The sequence below is a fragment of the Stenella coeruleoalba genome (assembly GCF_951394435.1).
Source record: "Stenella coeruleoalba genome assembly, chromosome: 11".
In the NCBI taxonomy this organism is placed as follows: Eukaryota; Metazoa; Chordata; class Mammalia; order Artiodactyla; family Delphinidae; genus Stenella; species Stenella coeruleoalba.
Window position 1 is genome coordinate 58290529 of NC_137157.1, and position 22993 is coordinate 58313521.

Below are 22993 nucleotides of genomic sequence, written 5' to 3' on the forward strand. Positions count from 1 at the left end.
TCTCAGCATCTGTCTGTTTTTCTTGGTCTTGACAACACAGCCAACACTGACGTTTTTAATAGTAATTTTAGAATAACCACACACAAGAAACAGCACAAAGTAGGCCATATATATTTGAAATGGGGTCATCAAAAAAGAAAAGCCATTGTCTTGGATTGATGAACAGCTGTGAGTCTTGTGAATGGGTTTCCTGGGGATGATGTGATCTTAATAGTAGGGCCTCATCTTTTGCCCTTTTATGTCATTGTTCAAAGGAAGTTGATTTTTTGCCTCTTGTATATAGTGCATTTCTGCTTTTTAAAAAGCCAAAGGACTTTTTAGAAGAGCATTTTGGGAAAAATGGGTTGGGTTTAGAAATAACTGCTATTCTAAGAGAAGGCAGGGGTTAATCAGTGAATGAAATTTTTTGGAAATGATAACATGTTCTGAAGGATTAAAATTGAGTCAAAACAGCCCTCTTTTCTATCTTCTACCTTCCTTTTTTTCAGAAGGTGTTCCTAACTACTGCCTCCTAACTTATATTTTGGGCAAGACTAGTATGTTTGTGATTCCTTGAGGCAATGCAGAATATAAAGTACCATGGGGCCTATTCTGAGGTCTGCTAAAATCCCTTAAGAAAATTGGGGAAAGAATCTTACAGGAGAATAGTAATTTTCAGTGGTGTTGGGCTTGGGTTTCTGAACTAAATAATGGAATTAGACAATTTTCCCTTCATCTTAGCCCACCAAAACATGCAGGATTGCAAGGATTACTCAAAAGTACACCCACCTTTTCAAACAAGTGCAGGGTTGGATTTGATGCCCCTTAAAACATTCTTTTCTGGGCCCAGACCCATCTCCTACTGCCCTCTGGTGGTGGTAGGACTGGAGGCTCTGCAAGAACTCTGATCTCACCATTTTGAAATCCATGAAGGCCATTTGCTGGGATGTGGTTCTTTGCTAATGACTGTTTACAAACCAGCTGGGGCTTTTGTCCTAAGGAGGAGCCTGAATCTATAAGCTCCACCCCGAGGCATTCAAGTCGGGTAGAAGCAGGGCAGGACAAACAGATCCCAATTCAGAGGCCCTTGGGGGCTGAAGGCTGGGGAGGAGCCTTGGGAGAGGTGCCAGGGGTGGAGTAGGGGCCTCTGAGTTTCCCCCCATCTGCCTCTGACGTCCTTGGCACGTCTCTCCTGTGTCATGATTTGGACGTTAGGTGGAGCCCCTGAGCTGCCTGTGTCCAGTAGTTTGCTCCTAGAAAAGCCTGGATTTGGGGAAATGCTGAGTTATGGGGGTTGGGGGCACATCCTCTAGGTCCTTACTCTGGAGTGGGTAAGAAGCTGGTGCAGAAGCCCCCAGGGTATGGGTCCGCCCTTTCTGCTGTGTTTTCCCATGTTATCCAGATGCAGACCTAGGAACTGTGAACCTAAAGGTTGTTTCTATCATACCTCCACCCTTCCCCCCATACATTTATGTCTCTTAGCATTCATCGAGAACCTTCTCCCTCTCACTAGCTGCAACTATTTATTTCCTTCCCCCTTCACCGCTCTCTTCTTGTACCACGCCACTGGGGTGTCAACACAGATCTAACCTTCCTCCATATTTCTCCTGGTTCTGCCCTGTCCTCACCGCCTCCTCCCTCTCCACCCAGAGAAAGCCACGCCCTTCCCTCCTCCCTCCCCACCCTAGTCTGTCACACAGGGACATCACCCTACAGCAGTTCAGGCTGTGGTTCGCAGGAAGCATACATTGGCTTTTTGATTCGTGCTAGTTCCCACCTCACAGTTTGGGAGGATCTAACACCAGCCTGCACGTGAAGGGGGAACCAAGGACAGTGAGGAGCTGGGTGGTCCCAGCCCTGGAGCCCTGCCAGCCCGACATGGGTAAGTATGAGGACCAGCCCCCCGGGAAGGCCTGAGGGATGCCTACCTCCCTCCCTGGCTGACTCAGCAGGGGTGGGGCCTAACCTTTGCTCTTTTGGGGGGTGAAGGAGGGGAAACCAGACTATAGGGGCACAGGGGCTCAGCTGTTGAGGCTGCCGACCAAGGGGTCATGAGCACTGGCCAGCTCCAGCTCTGGGGAAGAGCCTAAGAGTGTACCTTAGGTTGGGGCTTTCCCCACCTCACCACCCTCGCCTCAGCCCCTTGCGCCTCCCACTTAAGCTGCTGAGATTCAAGAAATATTTCACAGCACTCACTGCTGGCTTTACCCCCACAAAAGTAAAGCCCACTTTTGGTCGCACTGGATGATTTTTAAGGTGCTTCTCCCCCTGTTTTCTCCCCAGCCTTTCAAGTCCCTGCCCTCTTCCCTCCCTGACCCTGACCCACCACCAGGTGGGGGGCTGCACTGAGCAGCTGCTTCCTGTTGCCCCAGAGGTTGCCGCAAGGGTGGTGGCGGCTGGGGGAGAACTGAACTAGAAGAAAGCCGATTCTCACGGCCCCACACCAGCCTCACTAGGGCTGCTACTGGCGATCCCCATGCTTCAGTCACTGAGAAGACAGAGAGAGGCAGGACTGAGGTTGAAAGGCCTAGGAGGTCTTTGCCCTCCTGGCTTCCTGATTGCAGAAGTTTTTAAACTTGGGTCGTGCTGGGGGAAGGAGGCTGCGTCTCTCCACGGCTGTAGGGCTTGAGCCCCTGAGGAGCTGAAACACAGGGAACCTGTTCATTTAGTAGGGCCGCTGTGTGTTACCCCCAGCACGCTCGGCCTTGAGTTCCCTCTCCGACACCTCCATTCCTCCGGAGTCCTTGCGACTCTCACTGCCTTCCTGGCCCTCCTTTGTGAAGAGATCTTTGCCGGTGCCTCCGGAGAGCGGGTGGAGCTCTCCCAGGTCCTCCAGTTCGGACCCATCACCATCCCCCACTTGACCGCAGAAGTTTCTGTCTCTTTTTCCTGGGATCTGTTCTCTTCCTCCATCTGGGATCCTTCCTGGTTCGGGCCCCTAGGAGACGCCACCCGTTTCCCCCTCCCTCAGCGGATTCTTCGCGACAGCCCTACCCGAGCGCTCGTCCCTACCCCAGTAGCTCCTGTCCCTTTAAGTGCTACCTCCCCACCCCAGCCACCCCCCCGCCACCGCCGCCGCCGGCCAGGGCTGGGGGAGGAGGCGCCGCCGCCGCCCGGCTCGGCCACCTGCGCCGCCGCCGCCGCCGCCCGGCCCTGCTCCAGGTGAGGCCCGGAACCCACGTCTGGTCCCAGAGCCCCCGGGCGGACCGCCCCTGCGATCCCCTGCCCCGGGATCCCCGCTGCCCTGGACTCGGGATCTGACCCTCCCCCTGCGGGAGCTGCCCTTCCTCTCTCCCCCGCACTATCTACTCGTCCATTTCTCCCCTGTCCTCTGCGACCGGAATCCGGAGGCTTCTCACGCCTCTCGGCCAACCTCTCCCGGGTACCCCTCCTATTCCGGACCCAGGATCTCCCCCTCCCCCGCTCCTTCCTCGCCAGAAAAATCTCCCGCGGTCCGGGTTTCTCCTCCTCCCCTCTGGAACCATCGCTTTCCCACGCCATCCTAACCTCCAGTGGGAGGGGGAACAACCGCCACCCCAACTACTCTCCTTACCCGTAGTAAGGGGGGTTGGGGGCTATCATAGACTAGAGTCACTTTCAGGCCCTGCTCCGTTTAGCCCTTCAAGTTCAACTAACTCCCATCTAAAGCTTTTCTGTAGCCTTCACCCCACTCCATCTCTCCTGGACTTTCGGGGTGCGACCTCAGCACCAGCCCAGGTGGGAACGACCCTCTTGGACTTGGGGTGGGCCGGTCCAGCCTAAGAACGCTCCTGCCCCAGAGTCAGGGAATGGGGGAGGGCGCATCCAGAATCTTGTGATTCTGGGCTTAAGGGGCTGTTGGGGGACGGTGGATGAGGTTCTTGGACTAAGTCTCTAAGGGCAGTGGGGTGGTGGGGAAAGCCTGGGAAGCCCAGCCTTCTCTATTCAGATGCAAAGGGAGTCCTAAGGAAATTAGGTCTTTCTCCATCCTCTTCTGAGACCAGCATGGAGAAGCTCGTTGGGGAGTTTAAAAAAAGACTGTGCTGAATCTGAGGGGACACATACCAATTTGGAGAGAAGAGGGATGAGTTGTGGTCCTTTTGATGTGTTATAGAAGAATCTGGCCTCCCCAAAATACAGAGGGGGAGGAGACTGTTTTCCATTAACCTGGACAGGGAAGGGGGACAAGTTGGAATGGTTACAAGGTTGAGGGCCATCTCCCTACTAGACCCTATTAACACTGTGAACCCTTCAGCCAGTGAGCACAAGGGAGGTCTTTAATAATTACCCCACCTCCACTGGGGAATTCCCCCTCCCTGCAAATCCAGCTGCGACCCTAGCCCTGCCCCTTCCCTTCTTGCGCTCTCATTCCCTGCTAACCCCAACACAACACACTCCAGAACGAGGGGACAGGGTGTCTGGATTTGCTTCAGACTCTTCTGAGTCATGTTTCACAGGCTGGGAGGGAGCTGGCGGGAGGAGAGGGTGGTCAGCAGTGGTGTTTGGGGTTGAATTCCAGTAGTACCTGGACAGGGAGAGGGAGAGGTAGAGGGATGCAGACGAATCCCCTCTCTCTCCCTTTCTGTCTCTTCCCCCTCCCAGCCCCAGCCATCTGGCTTCTGCGTGGAGCCACGCACTGTGGCAGCTGACCCCAGTCAGGGTGGTGCAGCAGGAACACAGGGAGGGTGAGAAAGGGGGAGCAGGTGCTAATTTCTCCCTCCCCATTCTCTTTATTACCCGCCCACTGGCCTGGCTTGTGAAAGGTTCAGAGTATTCCCTAGGTACCCTTCTCACAAGTTGCTGAAAAAAAGACCATTTGCCCCTTCCTCTTTCTAGTAGCTTCCTAAAGGGAGGTGGGGTGGGTGGGTGATTGGCCACATCTGATGGGGTTGAGGAATGTTTGGGGACAGAAAGGGTCAGTCTGCCCTCTGTCATCTGGATGGGGGGGAGAAGCACAGCTGCTGCTTGGGGTGGCTTCTGGCAAGAAGTAAACACCCAGCTGTTGGCATATTGACACCCCACCCTCATCCTTCCTCAAAGAGCAAGGAAGACCTCTGATTAGATGGGATGAGGAGGGATCTCATTCAAGGAGGAAGGTGATTGTAGTCTTTCCGCACCAGATGGGAAAGAATGGATCCTGCCCCACTTTCTTTTCTAATCCCAGGTGGCCCTCTCCTATCCAACACCCCTCTTCCCAATCGCTCCTGGCCGGGATAGTCCTAGGGGTTGCCCTGGAGACTAGGCCTGGGGCTCGGAAGGGGTGGGAGCAGTCAGTGGGGCACAGGAGTAACCGGCTCTTCCGGAGCCGAGTGGAGCCAGCGGGTGGGTGTGTGTGGGTGTGTGGTGGTGGGGGAAGGGGCGTGGCTACACCCGTCTGACTGGCCCAGGCTCCTCCCCTGCCGCCCGCCTCCGACTGGCCAGCCCTATGATTGGGGGCGGGAGGTAGGAAGATTCTCCCTCATCTGCCCTGGAAAAGGAAAGAGGAAAAGGAAAATAAAAAAGAGATACCTAGCTCTCTTCCTCGGCCCTTTAGGAAGCCAGTTCCATGCCCTGAGCTCTCTTCTTCACCTGTCTTTATTTTGGGAATGGGGGAAGCATTCCTTAGCAGAAATTTGCTGGATCCCTGCTTTCTCCAGAAAGAAGGACCCCCCTCTACCCTGAGTGTGGCCTCTATTTACCCAGGGGCTTGAGGTCACTAGGCTGTTGGGGGTCCTTATTTTTTATACTAGGTGACCCTATAAATCTGTTACTGAGTCATGGTGGAGAAAAGGATTTTGATTTCTGTCTACTCCTTCCCACTGACAATCTACTTTTTTCAGGAAAGGGACAGAAACCCTCCCAACCCTCTTAGCCCCTCTCTCTCTGGCCCACACACTTTGAGGCTTTGCTGAAGCTCACTTCCTTCTAAGCTTCTCTGAGCCATTTGCAGTGGGGAGTGAAGTCTGTCCCCCAAATTTAGGAAGAACTCACTCCCCTGTGGAGTAAGGAAATCCAATCTACACTAATGTATTTGATCCTGTCTTACTCTGGCCCCACCCAGTTTTCAGGTCTCCTTCCTCCCCAGACTCCCAAAGGAAAAAGTATTTGTTGACCCCCCAACCTGCCAGAGTTTCATCATCCCCACTCTGTCTGTTCCTCTTCCAGAATATTCAGCTTGAGTTTTGCACAGTTAGGCAACTGTTTGTACAACTGCATTGCAATGAATTGAATGGGAATTATCTTGAAGCCTGCAAAGTCTGTTGAGTTGCAAGGAAAAGAAACCTGGTTTCTAGTCACATTTTATCCACAGTTTGACCTTGAACAAGTCGGTCAACCTCTTCAGGCCATAATTGCTTCATCTACCAAACAAGAGAATGTTGAACTAGAAATTCTCTAAATTCTAACATCATGTATGACACTGTTCTTCATTCTGGGTCCCTGCAATAGACGTTTTAGGTGATAGCTAAACTCTAGTCCTCTGCTAGATTTTTCTTTCCTCTTCTCAGAAGGTTTCACTTAGTTATATAGCCCTATCAGAAAAAGTATACTGGAACTATAGAATAGGTGGACATTTGGGGCACCTCATTTGCTGGTCAGTTTTCCTGCTTCTCCCCTGTCCCTCTGACCAGGTTTAGGCTAGACTCAGGCCTTCCCTGTCTGGTCTCTGAGCCAAGCTTCCTTTTCCTACCCACAGGAATCTTCCCAACCCCCAGAGCCCTGTGGATGTCGCCGGGAAAGTGGTGATCCAGGCAGGACCAGGCTGCCACCCACGGGACAGAGGTGAGTGGGCAGCAGAAGCAGCAGGAGCTTGCCTTTTTCCACCCCTTTACCAGGACTGAATTTTCCTGACTTACCTTTCTGCTTCAACACTTCCACTTTTCCACTACCCAGCCTGGGAAATAACTGCCCCCGAAATGATCTTAGGGGAGTGGCACATGCCTCGGTCCTAGAAATTTGGTTTAGTCTTTTAGGTTAACCTTGGGATCAGGACACGCCTTTCAGTTTGCTCAGTGTGATGCAGGACTACCGCCCACAATGAGACACAGTGCAGAGGGAGCTTCCCGGTAGGCTAGGGAGACACTGCGGCGCTAGGACCCAGATCCGGGTCGGGGAGCCGGGATGGCGGGCGCTAGGACCCGGCGGCGGAGGCCGCGGAGGGCGGCTCTCTCTCGGCCGCAGCTTCCCCGCCCCCTCCGGCTCCGGCTCACTCCTCCCCGCCGGCCATGTTGGCTCCGCTCGGGCCCCGCGGTTGAGCCGCGTCCCCCTCCCCCCTCCCGGACCCCAGACCCCCTCCCCCGCGTTCCCCTCCCCTCCTGGCGCCCGGAGCGAGGCCATGTGAACCGCCCGTCCCCCGGGGAGAGACAAGCCCCGAGCCTGGCTGGACGCCGCCGCCTCAGGTCTGTTGGGTCTGTGGCTGGGGGCCTGACGGGAGGGAGCCCCGCTTTCATCCGAGGCTTCCCTCAGGGAACCGAAGCTCTGGAGCCGCCTAGAGCCTTGCCGGGGGGTGGGGGGAGGAGACGCCAACTCGAGTTTATTTCCAGTTAGAACCCAGCCCCGGGCGGGGGTCTTCCTGCACTGGGGGGTGGGAGGAGAAGGGGGCTGGTCGGTCTGCAGAAGATCGGGATGGGGCGGCGGGGGCGGCAGCGGGAGGAGCTGTGGAGGTTCCCGGCGACGGCGGCGGCTGCGAGGAGGAGGCGGAGAAGCCGCCTGGCTGGTGGAGATGACTCCTGTGGGGGACTCGGGGTGGAATCCCCGGGAGGGGCTCCACCTCTTCAGATGGGGTGGGGATTGCCCGAGTGCGAAGGGTAGGTGAGGGGGTTCCCTGGACGGGTTGAACACTCCGTTTGTGGGGATTGGGGCGTTTTGGCAACGGTGAGTGGAGGTCAGAGGGGTTTCCAGGGGTCTCGGGGTGTCCGCTCGGCGGGGTGGGGGTGTGGGGTGCACGTTCTCTTGAGCTTGGCGAACAGGAGAGGGCCTTGCTGGAGTGGAGCTGTGCTTGGCCTGGGGCCCCCGAGTCCCGGGAGAATCCGCCACTCCAGGGATGGGGGTTGATAGGGCCGGTGCTGAGGCGTACGGATTTGAGCCGGCCTTAGGGGCCGGAGGGAAGAATGAAGAGGGAGCCCTTTCCAAGGGGGATCCCTCACTAAGGGGATCCCCATTTCCGTGGCAGAAAAGATGATCCCGCATCATCCCTTTCTTTCCTGGTGTTCCCAATTTTCAGGGGAATGCAATGCCAACAGCAGTCATCCTTTGTAGGATTTATTGGAGTGGGAGATTTGCATCCTTCGGGGGGCGATGCGGGGGGGATAGCTTCCACCTCCATCTGTACACAAACAGCCCCTCCCCCAAACCTCCCGCAGGAAGTGGCCGGGAAATGGCAGCTGTGCGTTTGCTGCTGCGTCTCTCGTTGTTTTGAAATGTCCATTTTAATCAGATTTGGTTTCATTTTCTGAGGCCTTCGGGCAAGCTTGGATCCTGCCAACCATGTGGTCTGAGAGTCCTTCGTTCGACTTTTTTTTTTTTTTTTGTAAACTTAATTTGTCAACTGGAAGTAGTCACTGCAGTTGACTCCCTGATCCCAATCCCCCCTCCAAAGCATCTCTGTCTCCCTGTCTGGATTTTTTTCCCCTGAGCTAGAGGTCATAGAAAAATCAAACTCACTCATCCACCAGCAGGGCTACACAAGTGATGCAAATTCCCTCGGTGTAGAGAGCTGTCAGGAAGACTTGGGATCTTTTGTGTCAAGAGAGTGGCTTTTTGGGATCCTGCTTAATATATATTCTTATATACATACGAATATTAAATATATTCTTAAGTATGACAGTTTCTGTATTGCAGAGCACTTGAGTAAGTGAGCTTGTGACGTGATGAAGTTGATTCCGAGAGGTGGAAGAAGAGGGGAGAATGGGGAAGATTAAACTGAGTGGGGTTTGTGGGGGGGCGGGTAGGGACTGATTTGCAGAGTGAGTGTGGTGGGCTTGTTCCTCACTGGTGATTCTAGCCTAAAGATAAGTCCCTGTGGGAAGCCTGTTAGTTGACATGGGGGGGGTTTACCTTCTGCAGTACCAAGTAATTAGGAGAATTAGTTATCATATGACTTATGCTTCAGTCCATAAAGGACATCTCTCTTATTACCATTCGTGGAGAGGGCTAAGCTTTTCCCTTGTTCTGTGCAAAGTCATGTGTCCAGATTTTCTCTTTTTCCCACCTGATAACTCCAGGAGATTTCTACTATAGCATATAGTGATGGACTGTGTGTACTGTGCCCCCAGGCACTTGGTTAGACCCTGGGTTTGGTTTGAGGTGAGCTGGCCACAGGATTTTCTGTTTTGAGAGGTGAGATCATTTGGACTATCCTGAAAACTGCTTAAGTCTAACATTTAAATAATCTTTTCTATTTTCCACCTGAATTGTAGATTCTTAGATTAAAGGTCCAGGATAGGACCAGATAGACATATATGATTATGTGGCACTGGTAAGATAGCATCATTTCTCCTTTTACTGGGGCTGTTGGGGTTGATAGTCTGGAAACAGTAAAAACGAGTTCAGTGTCACTGTCCTTTTTCTTGCCCTTCTGCTTGACTGATTGGTTCCTTTGAGTTGCTTTCTTGACAGTGATTTTAAGTTCCCCATTCTTCAACCTTTGTTTACCTAGATTGGGGCCTGACAGAATAGTAAATTGATTTTCCCTGGTGGAAGTTAAAAGAATGAAGGAAGGAGAAAGACTACTCTTATTTCTTTGGACTCTTTAAGAGAAATAAAAGTTGATTTTGAGAAAGTAGATAGCTATGGCTTCATTTGATACACGACTGATCAGAAAGCTGAATGCAGTAAACCTTTCATGGCCTTTTTGTAAAGTGGATGCATTTTTCTCTCAGAGAAGTGGATTTCTTAATATTGACTTTTTTTTTTTTTTTTTTTAAGCCTCTCCGTAAAGGAAAAAATTTGAGGTGTAGGGAGAACTATGTGGGCCGACCTCAGAGCCAGTCAGAAATCTAGAATGCCCTGAGAGGCTCATCTTGCAGTCTTGTGGTTCTGGAATCAGGTGTTGCCAAGAGAGAAGCAAAGCTTGTTAGGGTTACTGTGTCTTGCTGATGTTGACCTTTCTTATCACCTCTGAAGAGGTCTGCTATATTCTTTTACTAAAAGAATAAAATACAGTTAAAATAGTGTGGAAGTTAGTCCAATAACCGGTATGATGTTTGACCTTGTGTGAGATGTGTACAGTGAGGCAGTAATGCCAAAGTTTTTATTTCCTAGGACATAGAGTGAAGTATAAAACTCTTGAGGATTTCCTGGGGCAGATAATCTTCCTGATTTATTTCTTAGGATATGGATGTCCTCATATACCTCATAGCCTAAGATTAATACTTTCTCAGCATTGCTGCACATGGGTCAGAGGGACCATTTTTCACCAACTTTTTGGTCTTCATAATTTTGAGATTTATAAAATTGTGCAAAACAACAAACCTGTCTTCTTTGAAGAGTTCTGGAGATTGTTCTCGGGTTGGGTCACTGGCAGTAGAAGTAGCATTGTGTTATTGTTACGTGGTGTTCTGTCCTTCTCCTAGTTAAAGAGAATAATTAAAGGGGCATTTTACATAATGAAAATATTACCAGACAGTTTAGCAAATATTCATCAAAAACTAAAGCATGAGGGTTCTTGGGAGTTCCCAGGTGGTCCTGTGGTTAGGACTCCACGTTCTCAATGCCAAGGGCCTGGGTTCGATCCCTGATCGGGGAACTAAAATCCCACAAGCTGCGAGGTGCGGTCAGAAAAAAACAAAAACCGTGAGGATTCTTAAGAGACAAGTGGTACTGCTACTTTTGGTCTCTTGGGCTTGGGCACTGTATAACCTGCCTTCTCAGCTCAGTTTTTTTTTTAGGGGGAAGGGGGATAGATTTTTGAAGGAAGGGGTGAAGCCATTAACTGTTAGAGCTGAAATTCTGAGAAACAGTCAGAGCTTGAAAGGGAAATAACCTTGTTTCCACCTCTGGAGTGTGGTTTTTAGTGTCCTGCAATTTAAAGGCATTTCCAGTCCTCTGACAGTGAAGTGACCAGAGCTGTGGCAGAAAACCTAGCCTAGATTGTTAGTATATGGCTCCTTTATTCAGTCGCCAAATACTTTAAAACCTGCTATATACCTTCAGTGTTCAGTTAAATCACGCTTCCCTGTTTCCAGGCCTTATTTTCTGCATGAGACATATGTCTAAAATATGTCAAGATTTGGGGCCTTTCTTCCCTCTAGAAATTATCTCTGTGAAGAATGAAGCTGAATTTTTTGGTTCTCTTGAGAATGGTGGGAGCAAAAATCACAAACTTTATTGGATGAGTAAGTTGGTAGTGACAGAAAAGACAGATTTACTCATTCATTTGCTCAATCTATGAGTTCAACAAGTATTTCCTTTCATTTTTTTTAATGTACTTAGCACTAAGTTAAGTGCTGGAGATACAATGGTAGAACTTAATTTCTGGTTGATGCTGTAGAACCTACACAGTATAGAAGAAATAAGAACAGAGAACAATCATCTTTGTGTTTTTCTGTGCAGCCTGGACGTGGCAGTTGTCTTTGAGTAGCCTCCCTTAGGATAATAATCTTCCTTCTTTCCTCATCTTCCTTCTGCCTACTGTCCTGACTAGGAAAAGGGGGTTAAGGAAAGGACATTTTGAGAGAATGAGCCTCAGTCAGTATGGCTGTAGTCTGAGTCTGGGTTCCAAGGGAAGATTGTTACGAGAGCTGTCTGAATGGGCTACCCTCCTGGGGAAGAAAGCATGTTGATTTTGTGGCTTGGCACTTGGAACTCTTCTGGTGGAGGAAGACAGCTTAGCCAGGAAGGAGTTTTTAGATTTGAAAGTGAAGGCATGCTTGTTTGCAGCATCAGGAATTGGGAGTAGTGAAAACTTTGGGATCTTCCCCAGGGTATAGGGTAGAAATGGGAAATGAGGCAGCTTTTGTGGTAGAGCAGGGTTTTTCAACCTTGCTCTTGATTGAGCAAGAACCAAATAATCCTTTGTTGTAGTGGGCTGTCTTGTGTATTACAAGATCATTAGGAGCATCCCCAGCTTTGATTTCCTAAATGCCAGTAGCTATACCTTTCTAAATGACTAAATGTCCCCTGGGGGCAAAATCACCCTGGTTGGAAACCACTGTATTAGAGTATGGTGGATGATTCCAGAGATGTGTAGAGTTCAGAAGTATCCTTCATAACATTCACAATTACAAATCTAAAATGTAGTATGATTTACTTACTATACTGCAAGATTTAAATTCACTGTTTAGTAAAGATAGACATTTGAAATCTCTGCCCACCCCACAAAATTAGAAACCTCTCTATTTGTGGAATTTTAGTATTCTATATGGGAAGAATGAACCAAGGAGCTGCAGGGACTCAAGTGTCCAGCTAGATGGTGTTAATGTGTCTTGTCTTTCTGGGGGTAGCCTCAGAGGTCTGAGTGTTAGGGTTGGTCAGGGCACCTGCAACAGTGTTGAAATTTGTAACATTTATTTCAACACTGCATTGTCAGCCCTTTTCTGTCAAAACCATGTCACAGGTCCACAGAGTAGTAACTCTTCAGTAGCAACTGAGAGAAAGAGCAGCCTATTTGGCCTTGTGGCAAGAGCTTTACTACCTCAAGCTTAAGGGGCAATGTCCCTTAACTCTTATAAAGGAAGCTTAGAGGTCCTTAAGAGATCCATTTACATACTACTGGGACTGGGCTGCGTGCTGGCCTGATTGTACTTCCTGGTCAGGAGAGCTGTCTACTATTCTGGGGGTTGGGCACTGACTGATTTCTCTTTTCATTTGGCCAAAATCCCATTAGTTCAAAGGGAGACACTCTCCTTTGCTTTACTGTTCTTCTTATTAGCTCTAGATGGGAGGACATAATTTACCTTCAGGCTTTATTGTGAAAAGCATCTTGGGTAGGAAGGTTAAAATAAAATAACCCTGGTTTTATTGCTGAGAGGAGCTGCCCACATTTTCTTTGCGTTCCTATAATGCGATCCCATATTTAAGTGACATCTGAAATCAAGAGTGTAGGGACTTCCCTAGCCATCCAATGGTTAAGACTCCTCGCTGCTAATGCAAGGGGCTTGGGTTCGATCCCTGATTGGGGAACTAAGATCCCACATGCAAAACTTCTCTTGAAATCAAGAGTCTAGTTGCATACAAGGAAGTCTGGCTGGGAGGATCATCCCTGGTTTGGTAGTATCTCCCATACTAGTAAAAATCGTAATGGTTTTAAATTATATTTTGACCCTTTGGATATGATTATCTTTTTAAAAACTAAAAACAAAAAATAGTTTTTACTCTTTTTTGTCTAATAATAATAGCTAAAATTTATTGAGTGCTTACTGGGTGACAGATGCTGTGCCAGGTCCTTTATATAGATTTTCTCATTTAATCCTCACAAGCCCTGGAGGTGAGTACTAAAATTTTTACTAATGATGAAGCAGAGGCTCAGCAACATTAAGTAACTTGTTCAGGGTCACACAGCTAGTGGCAATAGAGCTGGGATTTGCACCTAGAGCTCACTGTTGTTGCGCTGATCTCACTGCACAGCACAGAGTATTTTATGTTTCTAGGAAGCTTCTTATAAATGAAGTGATTGTGGTCCTGATGACCCCTCAGTAGAGGCTCCTGGGGAAACAGACCTCAGATACTAGATAACTTCCCATTCCTTTTACTTATCTGATTTCTGTAAGCCATCCATTTATGCTTATTAGTATGTAATTTATGAGACAGGAAATGCTATGCTGTCCCAGAGTAGCAGAGATGAGAAGGTCACTAGTTTCCTCATGGATTCAAACAGAAAAAGGAAAAACGAACTGTGGCCTATCATTGAGTGGGAGAATATAGTCCAGCGCACAGCAGAGGTGTGGCTGTGCATAAAACTGGGGGAGAGGAGATGTGGGGATCAGATGAGATTGGCTCTCCAGGCATAGCATTTCTAGACTTGCGAAATGAATCCCTGAATGTCCTCTTTTTTTTTTTTTTTTTTTTGGCGGCATGTAGTTTCCCCACCAGGGATCGAACCTGGGCCCTGGCAGTGAAAGCACCAAGTCCTAACCACTGGCCTGCCAGGGAATTCCCTGTGATGTAAGCTTTGTTTTGTTTTGTTTTTTAAAGATTTTGTTTTTTGATGTGGACCATTTTTAAAGTCTTTATTGAGTTTGTTGCTATACTGCTCCTGTTTTATGTTTTGGTTTTTTGGCTGAGAGGCAAGTGGGATCTTAGCTCCCACAACAGGGATTGAACCCGCACCTCATGCATTGGAAGGCGAAATCTTAACCACTGGACCTCCAGGGAAGTCCTCCCTGTGATGTAAGCTTTGGAAGGAACCTAACCTAGAGTATAGGGAATGAACTTTCCTCCTTGGTGTCTTTCATTTCGGAAGGGTCACTAATCTCATGATGCTTATTTTTCAGATCCCTTAGTGCTGAGGATGGTCTTTAACTATAAGGAAATCCTGGGGGCCCCTGAGGTCTTCTGTAGAGACCAAGTTTCTTCACTGATGCATAGCAAGTCTGGGTCTGCTGCTTATTTTAGAGTGAAGATGGGAAATCCTTTATGGGAAATGAGTTTATCCTAAAAACTTTTCCCCTCTTAAATTGACAAAATGCAAATTGCTTTTATTATTTATTTATTTATTTTAATTTATTTACTTTATTTATTTTTGGCTGCGTTGGGTCTTCTTTGCTGAGCTCGGGCTTTCTCTGGTTGCGGCGAGCAGGAGCTACTGTTCCTTGCAGCACACGTCCTTCTCATTGCAATGGCTTCTCTTGTTGTGGAGCACGGGCTGTAGCTGCGCGGGCTTCAGTAGCTGTGGCACACAGACTCAGTAGTTGTGGTGCACTACCGCAGCATGTGGGACCTTCCTGGACCAGGGCTCGAACCTGTGTTCCCTGCACTGGCAGACAGATTCTTAACCACTGGGCCACCTGGGAAGCCCCTGCTTTTATTTTTTAAATTCCAGTTAAAATTGATAAAGGTAGAGACAATTATGGTATTAGGCATGGAAAATCTTTTTTTTTTATTTTTTAAATTTATTTATTTTTGACTACGTTGGGTCTTTGTTGCTGCACATGGGCTTTCTGTAGTCGTGAGCGGGGCAGGGAGGGGTGTACTCTTCGTTGCCAGTGCGCGGACTTCTCATTGCGGTGGCTTCTCTTGTTGTGGAGCACGGGCTCTAGAGCGCATGGGCTTAGTTGCTCCACGGCATGGTGGGATCTTCCCGGACCAGGTATCAAACCTGTGTCCCTTGCACTGGCAGGTGGATTCTTAACCACTGCCACCAAGGAAGTCCCAAGCATGGAAAATCTTACAGCTGTCATGCTATATACTGTACAGGGTTTATATTTCATGCTCAGAATTATGTTAGATTCACCTAATGGTGGCTAATTTGCATTATCTAGCATGTTCAAGAATATGATTCTTGCAAACCTTGGGCAGTGGCCTTATGTGTCCTTAACTGATTTATTCATTCTTTTAAAAGCTTTACTTATAGTTTTTTTTTTTAAGAGGTTATTTAAAACACCACCTAGGTCTGCTTATTATCTCATCTTGGGAGCTTGATAAAAAAATCTTTATACCTGAACTCTTCTGTCCTTTACTCTTCTGTGGTAACCAAAGGAGTTGCTTTTTCTATATCAAGACAGATCATGTCTCTCATATAACAAATTAGTATGCGCTAGTACATCATAAGTATCTGATTGATGTGTCAGGCTTTGCCAGTAATTCTAGCTTCTGCTTTCTGTCTTCTTCCTTCTTCCCTTTGCTCTATCGAAGGTAAATTTATTCTCATCATCATTCCTAGTAGTATATCACCTCATCATATTCAGGAGAGGGTAAAGAGCTTTTTAACCATACTACTCCCCAATGAGCCACTGTACTTTACAACTTTAAGTACCTAGCTATCCTCTCAGTGACCATTTACATTTAAGCCACAAAACCAAAACATGGGGAAGTAATCACAGTAGACATAACAGAATACTGTTCCTTGGGACACTCTCTTATTTAATCAGTTTTCCAGCTCTGACACTTTTGTGAGCTATGTTCTTAGAGAGCATGGTATTTCCCATGAAAAAGGAGTAGACGTGTTACTGGATGATTTGACTTTTGCTATTATGGTCACCTTTCCTGAAGTGTATTCTTTTCAAATTCCTTTACCTCAGTTAACTATACTATCTTCTTCAGATGTCTAGGGCTATGGATAGGATAACGTGGTAATTGCTTAACTCAACTATAATAATAAAACAGTATATGTATTAAACATGCTTTTTCTGCCAACACGTCCATGCTTTTCTGTCAGAAAGATGGCTTTGAGAACCTTCTGTATACAGAAGTCCCAGAGTGGGACTCTGGCCTTACCTTGGCGGTGGGGGCGGGGGGCCGGGGGGCGGGAAGGATGGAGAATGTTAAATGTTGCAGCTGAGGGCTAATATCTAACATAGAGGGGTAACCTGGGCTGGGAGTTAAGAGGGTGGGGCTTATACAGGGGGAAGACTCCTCTAGGTGTGTATCTTGGTTTTCTCCCTAACTCTTCTTATCTCTACAATTCTGACTTTTTAAAACACTGTTTCTATAAGGTCATTGCCCAGGTTAGGAGTATATTTCCACTTCCTCTTCTCTTCTCTCCTTCCCCACTCCCCCCGCAACTCCCCTCCCTCCCAATCCAGTACCTGGGTAGGAGAAGGGTAAGTAAAGTAGATGGAGGGGAGGGGGCATTCCCTCTAGAAGATTCCAGGTGACATAACCTTGTTTAACCGCCAGTATTTTTTTTCCCCTCTCTCTCCCCTCCTACAGAAATGGAGGCAAACGACCATTTTAACTTTACTGGCCTTCCCCCTGCACCTGCTGCCTCAGGACTGAAACCCTCTCCCTCCTCAGGGGAGGGGCTCTACACTAACGGGTCTCCCATGAACTTCCCCCAGCAAGGGAAAAGTGAGTGTGAGGGCCACATGGCCTGGGAGGGAGTGGGCATCGCTCCTTGAGAGCAGGTTGATGGGATAAGGTTTGGCTCTGGACTAGCTACTTCACAACAACTCTCTTTTATGCCAGGTGGGAAGGGAGGAAGTGAATCCTCAGAACTCCAGCTGCTGGAGAGAAGTCAAACTTCTAAGAACAAGTTCTAGGGATTTATGGAAACAACACTTTTCATTTTAAGGCTGGAAGGGATTAGAAAAACATACTGGCCTTTTCATCTTAGCTTGCTCTTCTGTCAGCCCTGTTCCCTGGCTGCTGCTTCTGATAACCAGGTTGGACCCGTGAGAAAGAGATAAAGGGCCAGCCCTCTGAGAAGCTGTTTTTAGAGGCTGGAGTAGCCCTCCCTTAGGACTGGGGGTGGAGGGGTTGGGTGAAGGTTGGGATGTGTTTGCCTTTTAGTTTGTGCAGCACAGAAGAGAGCAGATGCTTGAAGTGCTTGTGCCACCTCCTGTCCTTGTGGATAGAAGATAGGGACAGGGAGCGTTATAATTCTTACCTAGTTCCCCAGAGAGAAACATCTATAATTCCAGACAGAAGTGTTGCTGCCAGGATCAGGTCTTTTCCTGGATTTGGCTTATCAGTTGCTCTGTACCATGGCCCTGCCAAGTACCTCTCTAATCTTGCCTTGGTTTCAGGTACTTTATGCTTGGAAGCAGAGTGAGGCACAAATGTTTGCCTCCTTCCTTGCAGCAGAAAAATACTGCCACAGGCTTATACTTAACCACCACTCCCTCCTGTCTTTCACAAGGGGGTTGCAGATAGATAGAAACTCCCTTATTTCGCTGGAGGACTGCTCCCATGTCCCCTGAAGCTTCCTTAGTATCTTGGTTCCTTTTATTTGACTGCCCTCCAATCCAGAGGCCGCCATTGGTGTTGAGAACTGAAGTCTGCATACTGCTCATGCAGAGTTTTCCCCCCCGTGTATTACCCTCCAGTGCCTATGGGGAGGGGCCAAGGCCAGCCTTCCGAGCTGGGATCTTTCTGCTGTGGTGACTGCAAATTCTATTCTTAGCCCAGCACAAAGTGCTGGATCTGCATGTGCCAGTGAGGTGGAGGCTGTCTCTTCTGGTGCCACTGTGGGGCAAACAGGCACTGGGGAAGGCGGCGGGGGCTGGGGGGGGCAGAGAGTTCAGTCATGCCACTCCAAGGGAAGAATTCCTCCAGGGAATGAGGGTGGGGAAGAATGCAAGTCACTGTAGGGCGTCTGCGAACAGTTTCATTAAAAAAAAAAATTTGAAAAGCCCTGAGCATCCAGAGCAGCCGGCTCTCTGCTGGTCGCTCTTGTGGTAGGCTGGGAGAGCTCCCCAGCCCCCTACTCAGCAGCCTCAGCAGCGATTGCTAAGCTTCCACCCAGGAGCATCTGGGTTTGGTGTTCCCTGGAGACCAAAAAACTATAAATACAGTAGAGGGGGAATCCCCCACCCCTTCACCTTCCCTTTTTCTAGTCAGTGCTGTTGCTTTAGTAGAATTTATAGTGTTACTTGCATACATAGCTGTAACTGACCCTTTTCCCTCCTTCTCTGCCAGGTTTGAATGGGGATGTGAATGTTAATGGCTTATCTACTGTATCTCACACTACTACTTCAGGGATTTTGAACTCTGCTCCCCACTCCTCCAGCACCTCACACCTCCATCACCCCAACGTGGCCTATGACTGTCTCTGGAACTACTCACAGTACCCACCTGCCAATCCTGGCAGCAACCTCAAGGACCCACCCCTTCTCTCCCAGTTCTCGGGGGGACAATACCCACTCAACGGCATCCTTGGGGGCAGCCGGCAACCTTCATCCCCAAGTCACAACACTAACCTTCGGGCTGGGAGCCAAGAGTTCTGGGCCAACGGTACCCAGAGTCCCATGGGGCTTAACTTCGATTCACAGGAACTATATGATTCCTTTCCTGACCAGAATTTTGAGGTGATGCCCAATGGACCCCCTAGTTTTTTCACCTCCCCACAGACTTCTCCTATGTTGGGATCCAGCATCCAGACCTTTGCACCCTCGCAGGAGGTGGGCAGTGGTATCCATCCTGATGAGGCAGCAGAAAAGGAGCTGACTTCAGTTGTGGCGGAGAATGGCACTGGCTTGGTAGGCAGCCTGGAGCTGGAAGAGGAGCAGCCAGGTATAACTGTGGGTCTGTGAGCTGGGTTGGGAGAGGGAAAATGGGGCTCTGGGGGGCGCAGTGGCTTTTTGAGGTGAGGAAAACTTGTCTTTCCAGCTCTCTGCAGTGGAGGCTGATTTGCATGTTGGTGATTAGCAGAGCCAAGTGGCTGGTGTTTTTGTGGCAGCAGCACCAGCTCGAGAGTGGGAGTGCAAATTATTTCAAGCTCATGCAGAGCTGCTGGCCTGGAGAGGGCAGGTGGGCGAGCCCGAAACAGCCCCAACAGACACCCTGCATCAAGAAAGCCTTCTTCTAAGTTATAGGAAGGGGTTGGGGCATCAGCAGGAGGCAAAGAGGCCAATTTGACTTGACTGTGGCAGGGCCAGACTGGCTGCTAAAGTGGGCTGAGCCCTAAGTAGTGATTGGCACGTGCAGGAGGGAAGGAACAGGCAGAGCACACCATTGCTTGTCTACTCACAGTTTCCTTTCTTTTTTGTTGTTGTTAGCATAGGTACATGTGCAGTCCCTCTCACCTTCCCCCTCAGAATAGATAAATGCTTAGTTTGCTATTGATTCCAAGTATAAAGGTGACCACCCTGTGAAATCACAGGATGTTTTCTCTGTTTAACTGGATGGGGGAAACAGTTGAGAACATGATGGGGTTCTTGTCTCAGACCCCACTCTTCTTTCCCCTCTTTACCTGCTGCAGGATCTTCCTCGCACATCTTTGCATACTCAAAAGTTCTCGGTATGATCGGTACCCAACATAGAACTGGGACCCATAAATGTTGAAAGAATGAACATCCATCCCTCTAGCAAAGATTGCCTACTAATAGCTAACTGAACCCGTTGACGGCACTGATTTTGACTTTTGCCCTCTCCTGGGATTTCCTAGAACTAAAGATGTGTGGTTACAACGGCTCTGTCCCTTCTGTGGAATCATTACACCAAGAGGTCTCAGTCTTGGTCCCTGATCCCACAGTGAGCTGCTTAGATGATCCTTCACATCTTCCTGATCAACTGGAAGACACTCCAATCCTCAGTGAAGTCTCTCTGGAGCCCTTCAACACTTTGGCACCGGGTAGGCTTGGAGATTAGCTCCCTTCAACGTATCCATGCAGAGGGTAGCCACTTTATACCACCTGGAAGAGATAGTAAGCCAGGGAAAGTATTTGGGAATCTGGGACACTGGGGTCTCTAGATGATCCTGTGGCAGACCACAGTTTCATGCCACAGGCCTGACTGGGCCAACTGCACTCTGAGCTGAATTGGTTCATTTCCCAGGTTCTCTCCCAGTGTTCCTTTTGGCCAAGAGCCCTGGGTAGGGACTTATTACCACACAGATGGGCTATTTGGGTTCTCACTAACTTGCCATTGAACGATTACCTTTTACCCCACTGAAATATAAGAAAGGCCTATTTTATGATAGATGCTAGAATTTTGTGTTGGTCTGTGGGTAGAAACCATTGCCTTGCCTTTCCCTAATATTAGAAGGAAGCTTCACACTATAGGAACTAAAACTGGATATATTCAGACTAGTATTTCTTAACTCTTGCTTTCTGATTTTTCCACCCCTGAAGAGCCAGTGACTGGAGGACTCTATGGTATAGATGACACGGAGCTGATGGGTGCAGAGGACAAGCTGCCTCTTGAGGACAGCCCTGTGATCTCTGCCCTCGATTGTCCTTCCCTCAATAATGCCACTGCCTTCAGTCTCCTGGCAGATGACAGTCAAACTTCAGCCTCTATATTTGCCAGCCCCACCTCTCCCCCTGTCCTTGGGGAGTCTGTTCTGCAAGGTAAGTGAGGAGAGCTAGGACAGAGAAAGTCCTTGACCTGGGCAAAGGTGAGAGAACAGGCCTTAGGGGTGGGAAATCTGTGAGAACACCTTCCTGGGAGCTGAGGAGGCCATGGAACAGTGTATGGTGGGACTAAAAAAGGCACTCTGACTTCTGCCCTGTGCCCAAAAGAACTTGTGGGGTGAGACTTGGAGTTTGTGGGGAACAGGAGGCCAGAGGCCTTTACTGGCTCCAGGTGAAAGGTATTTCTTCACACAGTGACAGCAGCAGCAGTTTTGCCCTTTAACCTTCATGAATGGTAGGGGAAGAGAGCCAGAGGCCATTTCTCTTTTTCCAACCCTAGGGGAAAGCCCTTGAAGTAACCTTGTTTAGCTTCGTCCAGGTTTGTCTGAGTAGATTCTCTTGTTTTATATGATCGTTCTTCCTTTAGCCGTCCTGTCCCTTTGGATTCTAGATACTAGCTTTGACCTGAATAATGGCAGTGATGCAGAACAGGAAGAGATGGAGACTCAGGCTTCAGACTTCCCACCATCTCTGACCCAGCCAGCCCCTGACCAGTCATCCACTCTTCAGCTCCGTACAGCAGCCTCGCCAGCGGTCTCACCAACAGCCTCGCCAGCAGTCTCCCTGGCGGTTTCTCCAGCAGCCTCCCCGGAAATCTCTCCAGAAGTCTCTCCAGCAGCCTCCCCAGAAATTTCCCCAGCCATCTCCCCGGCAGCCTTCCCAACAGTCTCTCCAACTTCCTCAGCAGCCCTCCCACCCGTCTCCTCAGAAGTCTCCTTGACGGCCTCCCCAGTGACCTCCCCAAAAGCCTCCCCCGCACCTTCCCCAGCAGCTGTCTTCCCAGCAGCCTCCCCAGCAGATAAGAATGTCAGCAGCTTCCTTGAGACAACTGCTGACCTGGAAGAGATCACTGGAGAAGGAGTCACTCCCTCTGGTAGTGGTGAGTGTCTAGATTCTGTTCCACCCCTAGCTGGTTCCAGGAAAAGTTTCTGTCTCATGTGGCATTTAGCCCTTCCTCACTGGCCTGTCGTCTCAGTATTTTGCTTGAACTCTTAACTTGGGTATCCCCCGTTTTCTTCCCCAAGGTGATGTCCTGAGGAGACGTATTGCTACCCCAGAAGAAGTCCGTCTTCCCCTCCAACATGGGTAAATGCTCTAGTTTGCTACATGCATCGACCTTTGACACATTTAATGAATGACTCTAGGAAAAAGGGAAGGGAGCTCCTCTCATCTGAGATGGGGAGAAATGGGCTAGACAAGAATGGGTTAAAGGATAGTTACCTGCAGTGATAATGTTTCTGGGCATGAGATTCTTAGGCTACCTTTCTTCCTCTCTCACGGTCTTCCTCCCCTCACCCATTCTTTCCTCATTTTGTGACCACTCAGTTTTTTCCTCAAGGGGCTACTGCTGTTATCTTTTCCAAATTCAGCTGGTGGGTCTAGGGTTCAGATGTCCAAATGAGTTACCTTGTCCTGTATGCTTAGAGAAGGAATAGCAGTGAATGGGGAGTGTCTTAGTCCCCATGAATTGGGATTTTTTTTTTTTTTTTAATGCACTTTAAGGGCAGGAACAGTATGAGACCAGAATGAACAAGCCAGCACACCAAGGGCTTTATAGGAATAACTGCCTTCCTGACCTTCCCCACCTCCGCCCCTGTTGGCTACTTGTGATCACCAAGTCTGAGTTCTGCTTTAAGTGTTGAGAGAAAGATAAGGCTTAGTCTTAGAATAATCTGTTGCTCAGAACACAGAGTTCCTCACTAAACCCTGGCCTCTCCAGAGTCATTTCATGGAGTCAGCAGTGAGTTTACTCTTCTGCTTGCCTCCCCACCCTCTGTCTCTTCTGCCTTTATTCTCTTAGGTCTTTTATCCTCTTTAGTGGAAACCCAGTAATTTGCCCTGAATGGCATTAGGGAGGGGGTTTCTGGCTGCTCATCTCACTGACTTTGTGAAGGGAGGGGTGGAGGTCTTTCTGGGCTTGTGCAGTTTGGTGTGTTGCTTTCCCCTGTGGTGCTGAGGGGCTTGTGGCCCAGGCCTGCCTTCTGGCCAAGCTTGTATCTCAGGAACCTCTGCATCTACATGCAGTTCTAGTGAGACAGGTGCGGGGCGGGCCATCTGCTCACTGGGCTTGGCTTCTGGGTGGCTTGAGAGTGGGTAGGGGTGTGACC

General features: G+C 49.0%; 1 protein-coding gene across 10 annotated transcripts in view; it reads left to right on the plus strand.

The window, feature by feature from the left end:
• Positions 1-1698: 1698 nt before the first annotated feature.
• Positions 1699-22993, plus strand: part of BAZ2A (bromodomain adjacent to zinc finger domain 2A) — a 34461-nt gene continuing 13166 nt past the window's right edge. For 2 of the 10 annotated variants that reach the window (XM_079936357.1, XM_079936358.1), the window contains exons 1-9: positions 1699-1861; positions 6632-6717; positions 16744-16881; positions 18451-19044; positions 19733-19771; positions 19919-20104; positions 20604-20822; positions 21277-21765; positions 21911-21971. In XM_079936357.1, coding sequence (XP_079792483.1) covers positions 16746-16881; positions 18451-19044; positions 19733-19771; positions 19919-20104; positions 20604-20822; positions 21277-21765; positions 21911-21971 — 1724 coding nt within the window. In that variant the 5' untranslated portion in view covers positions 1699-1861; positions 6632-6717; positions 16744-16745. Of the gene's footprint in view, positions 1862-6083; positions 6718-9085; positions 14038-16461; positions 16882-18450; positions 19045-19179; positions 19282-19732; positions 19772-19918; positions 20105-20603; positions 20823-21276; positions 21766-21910; positions 21972-22993 lie in introns of those variants that run through there. The other 8 variants (XM_079936360.1, XM_079936352.1, XM_079936353.1 and 5 more) reach the window with 8 other exon arrangements.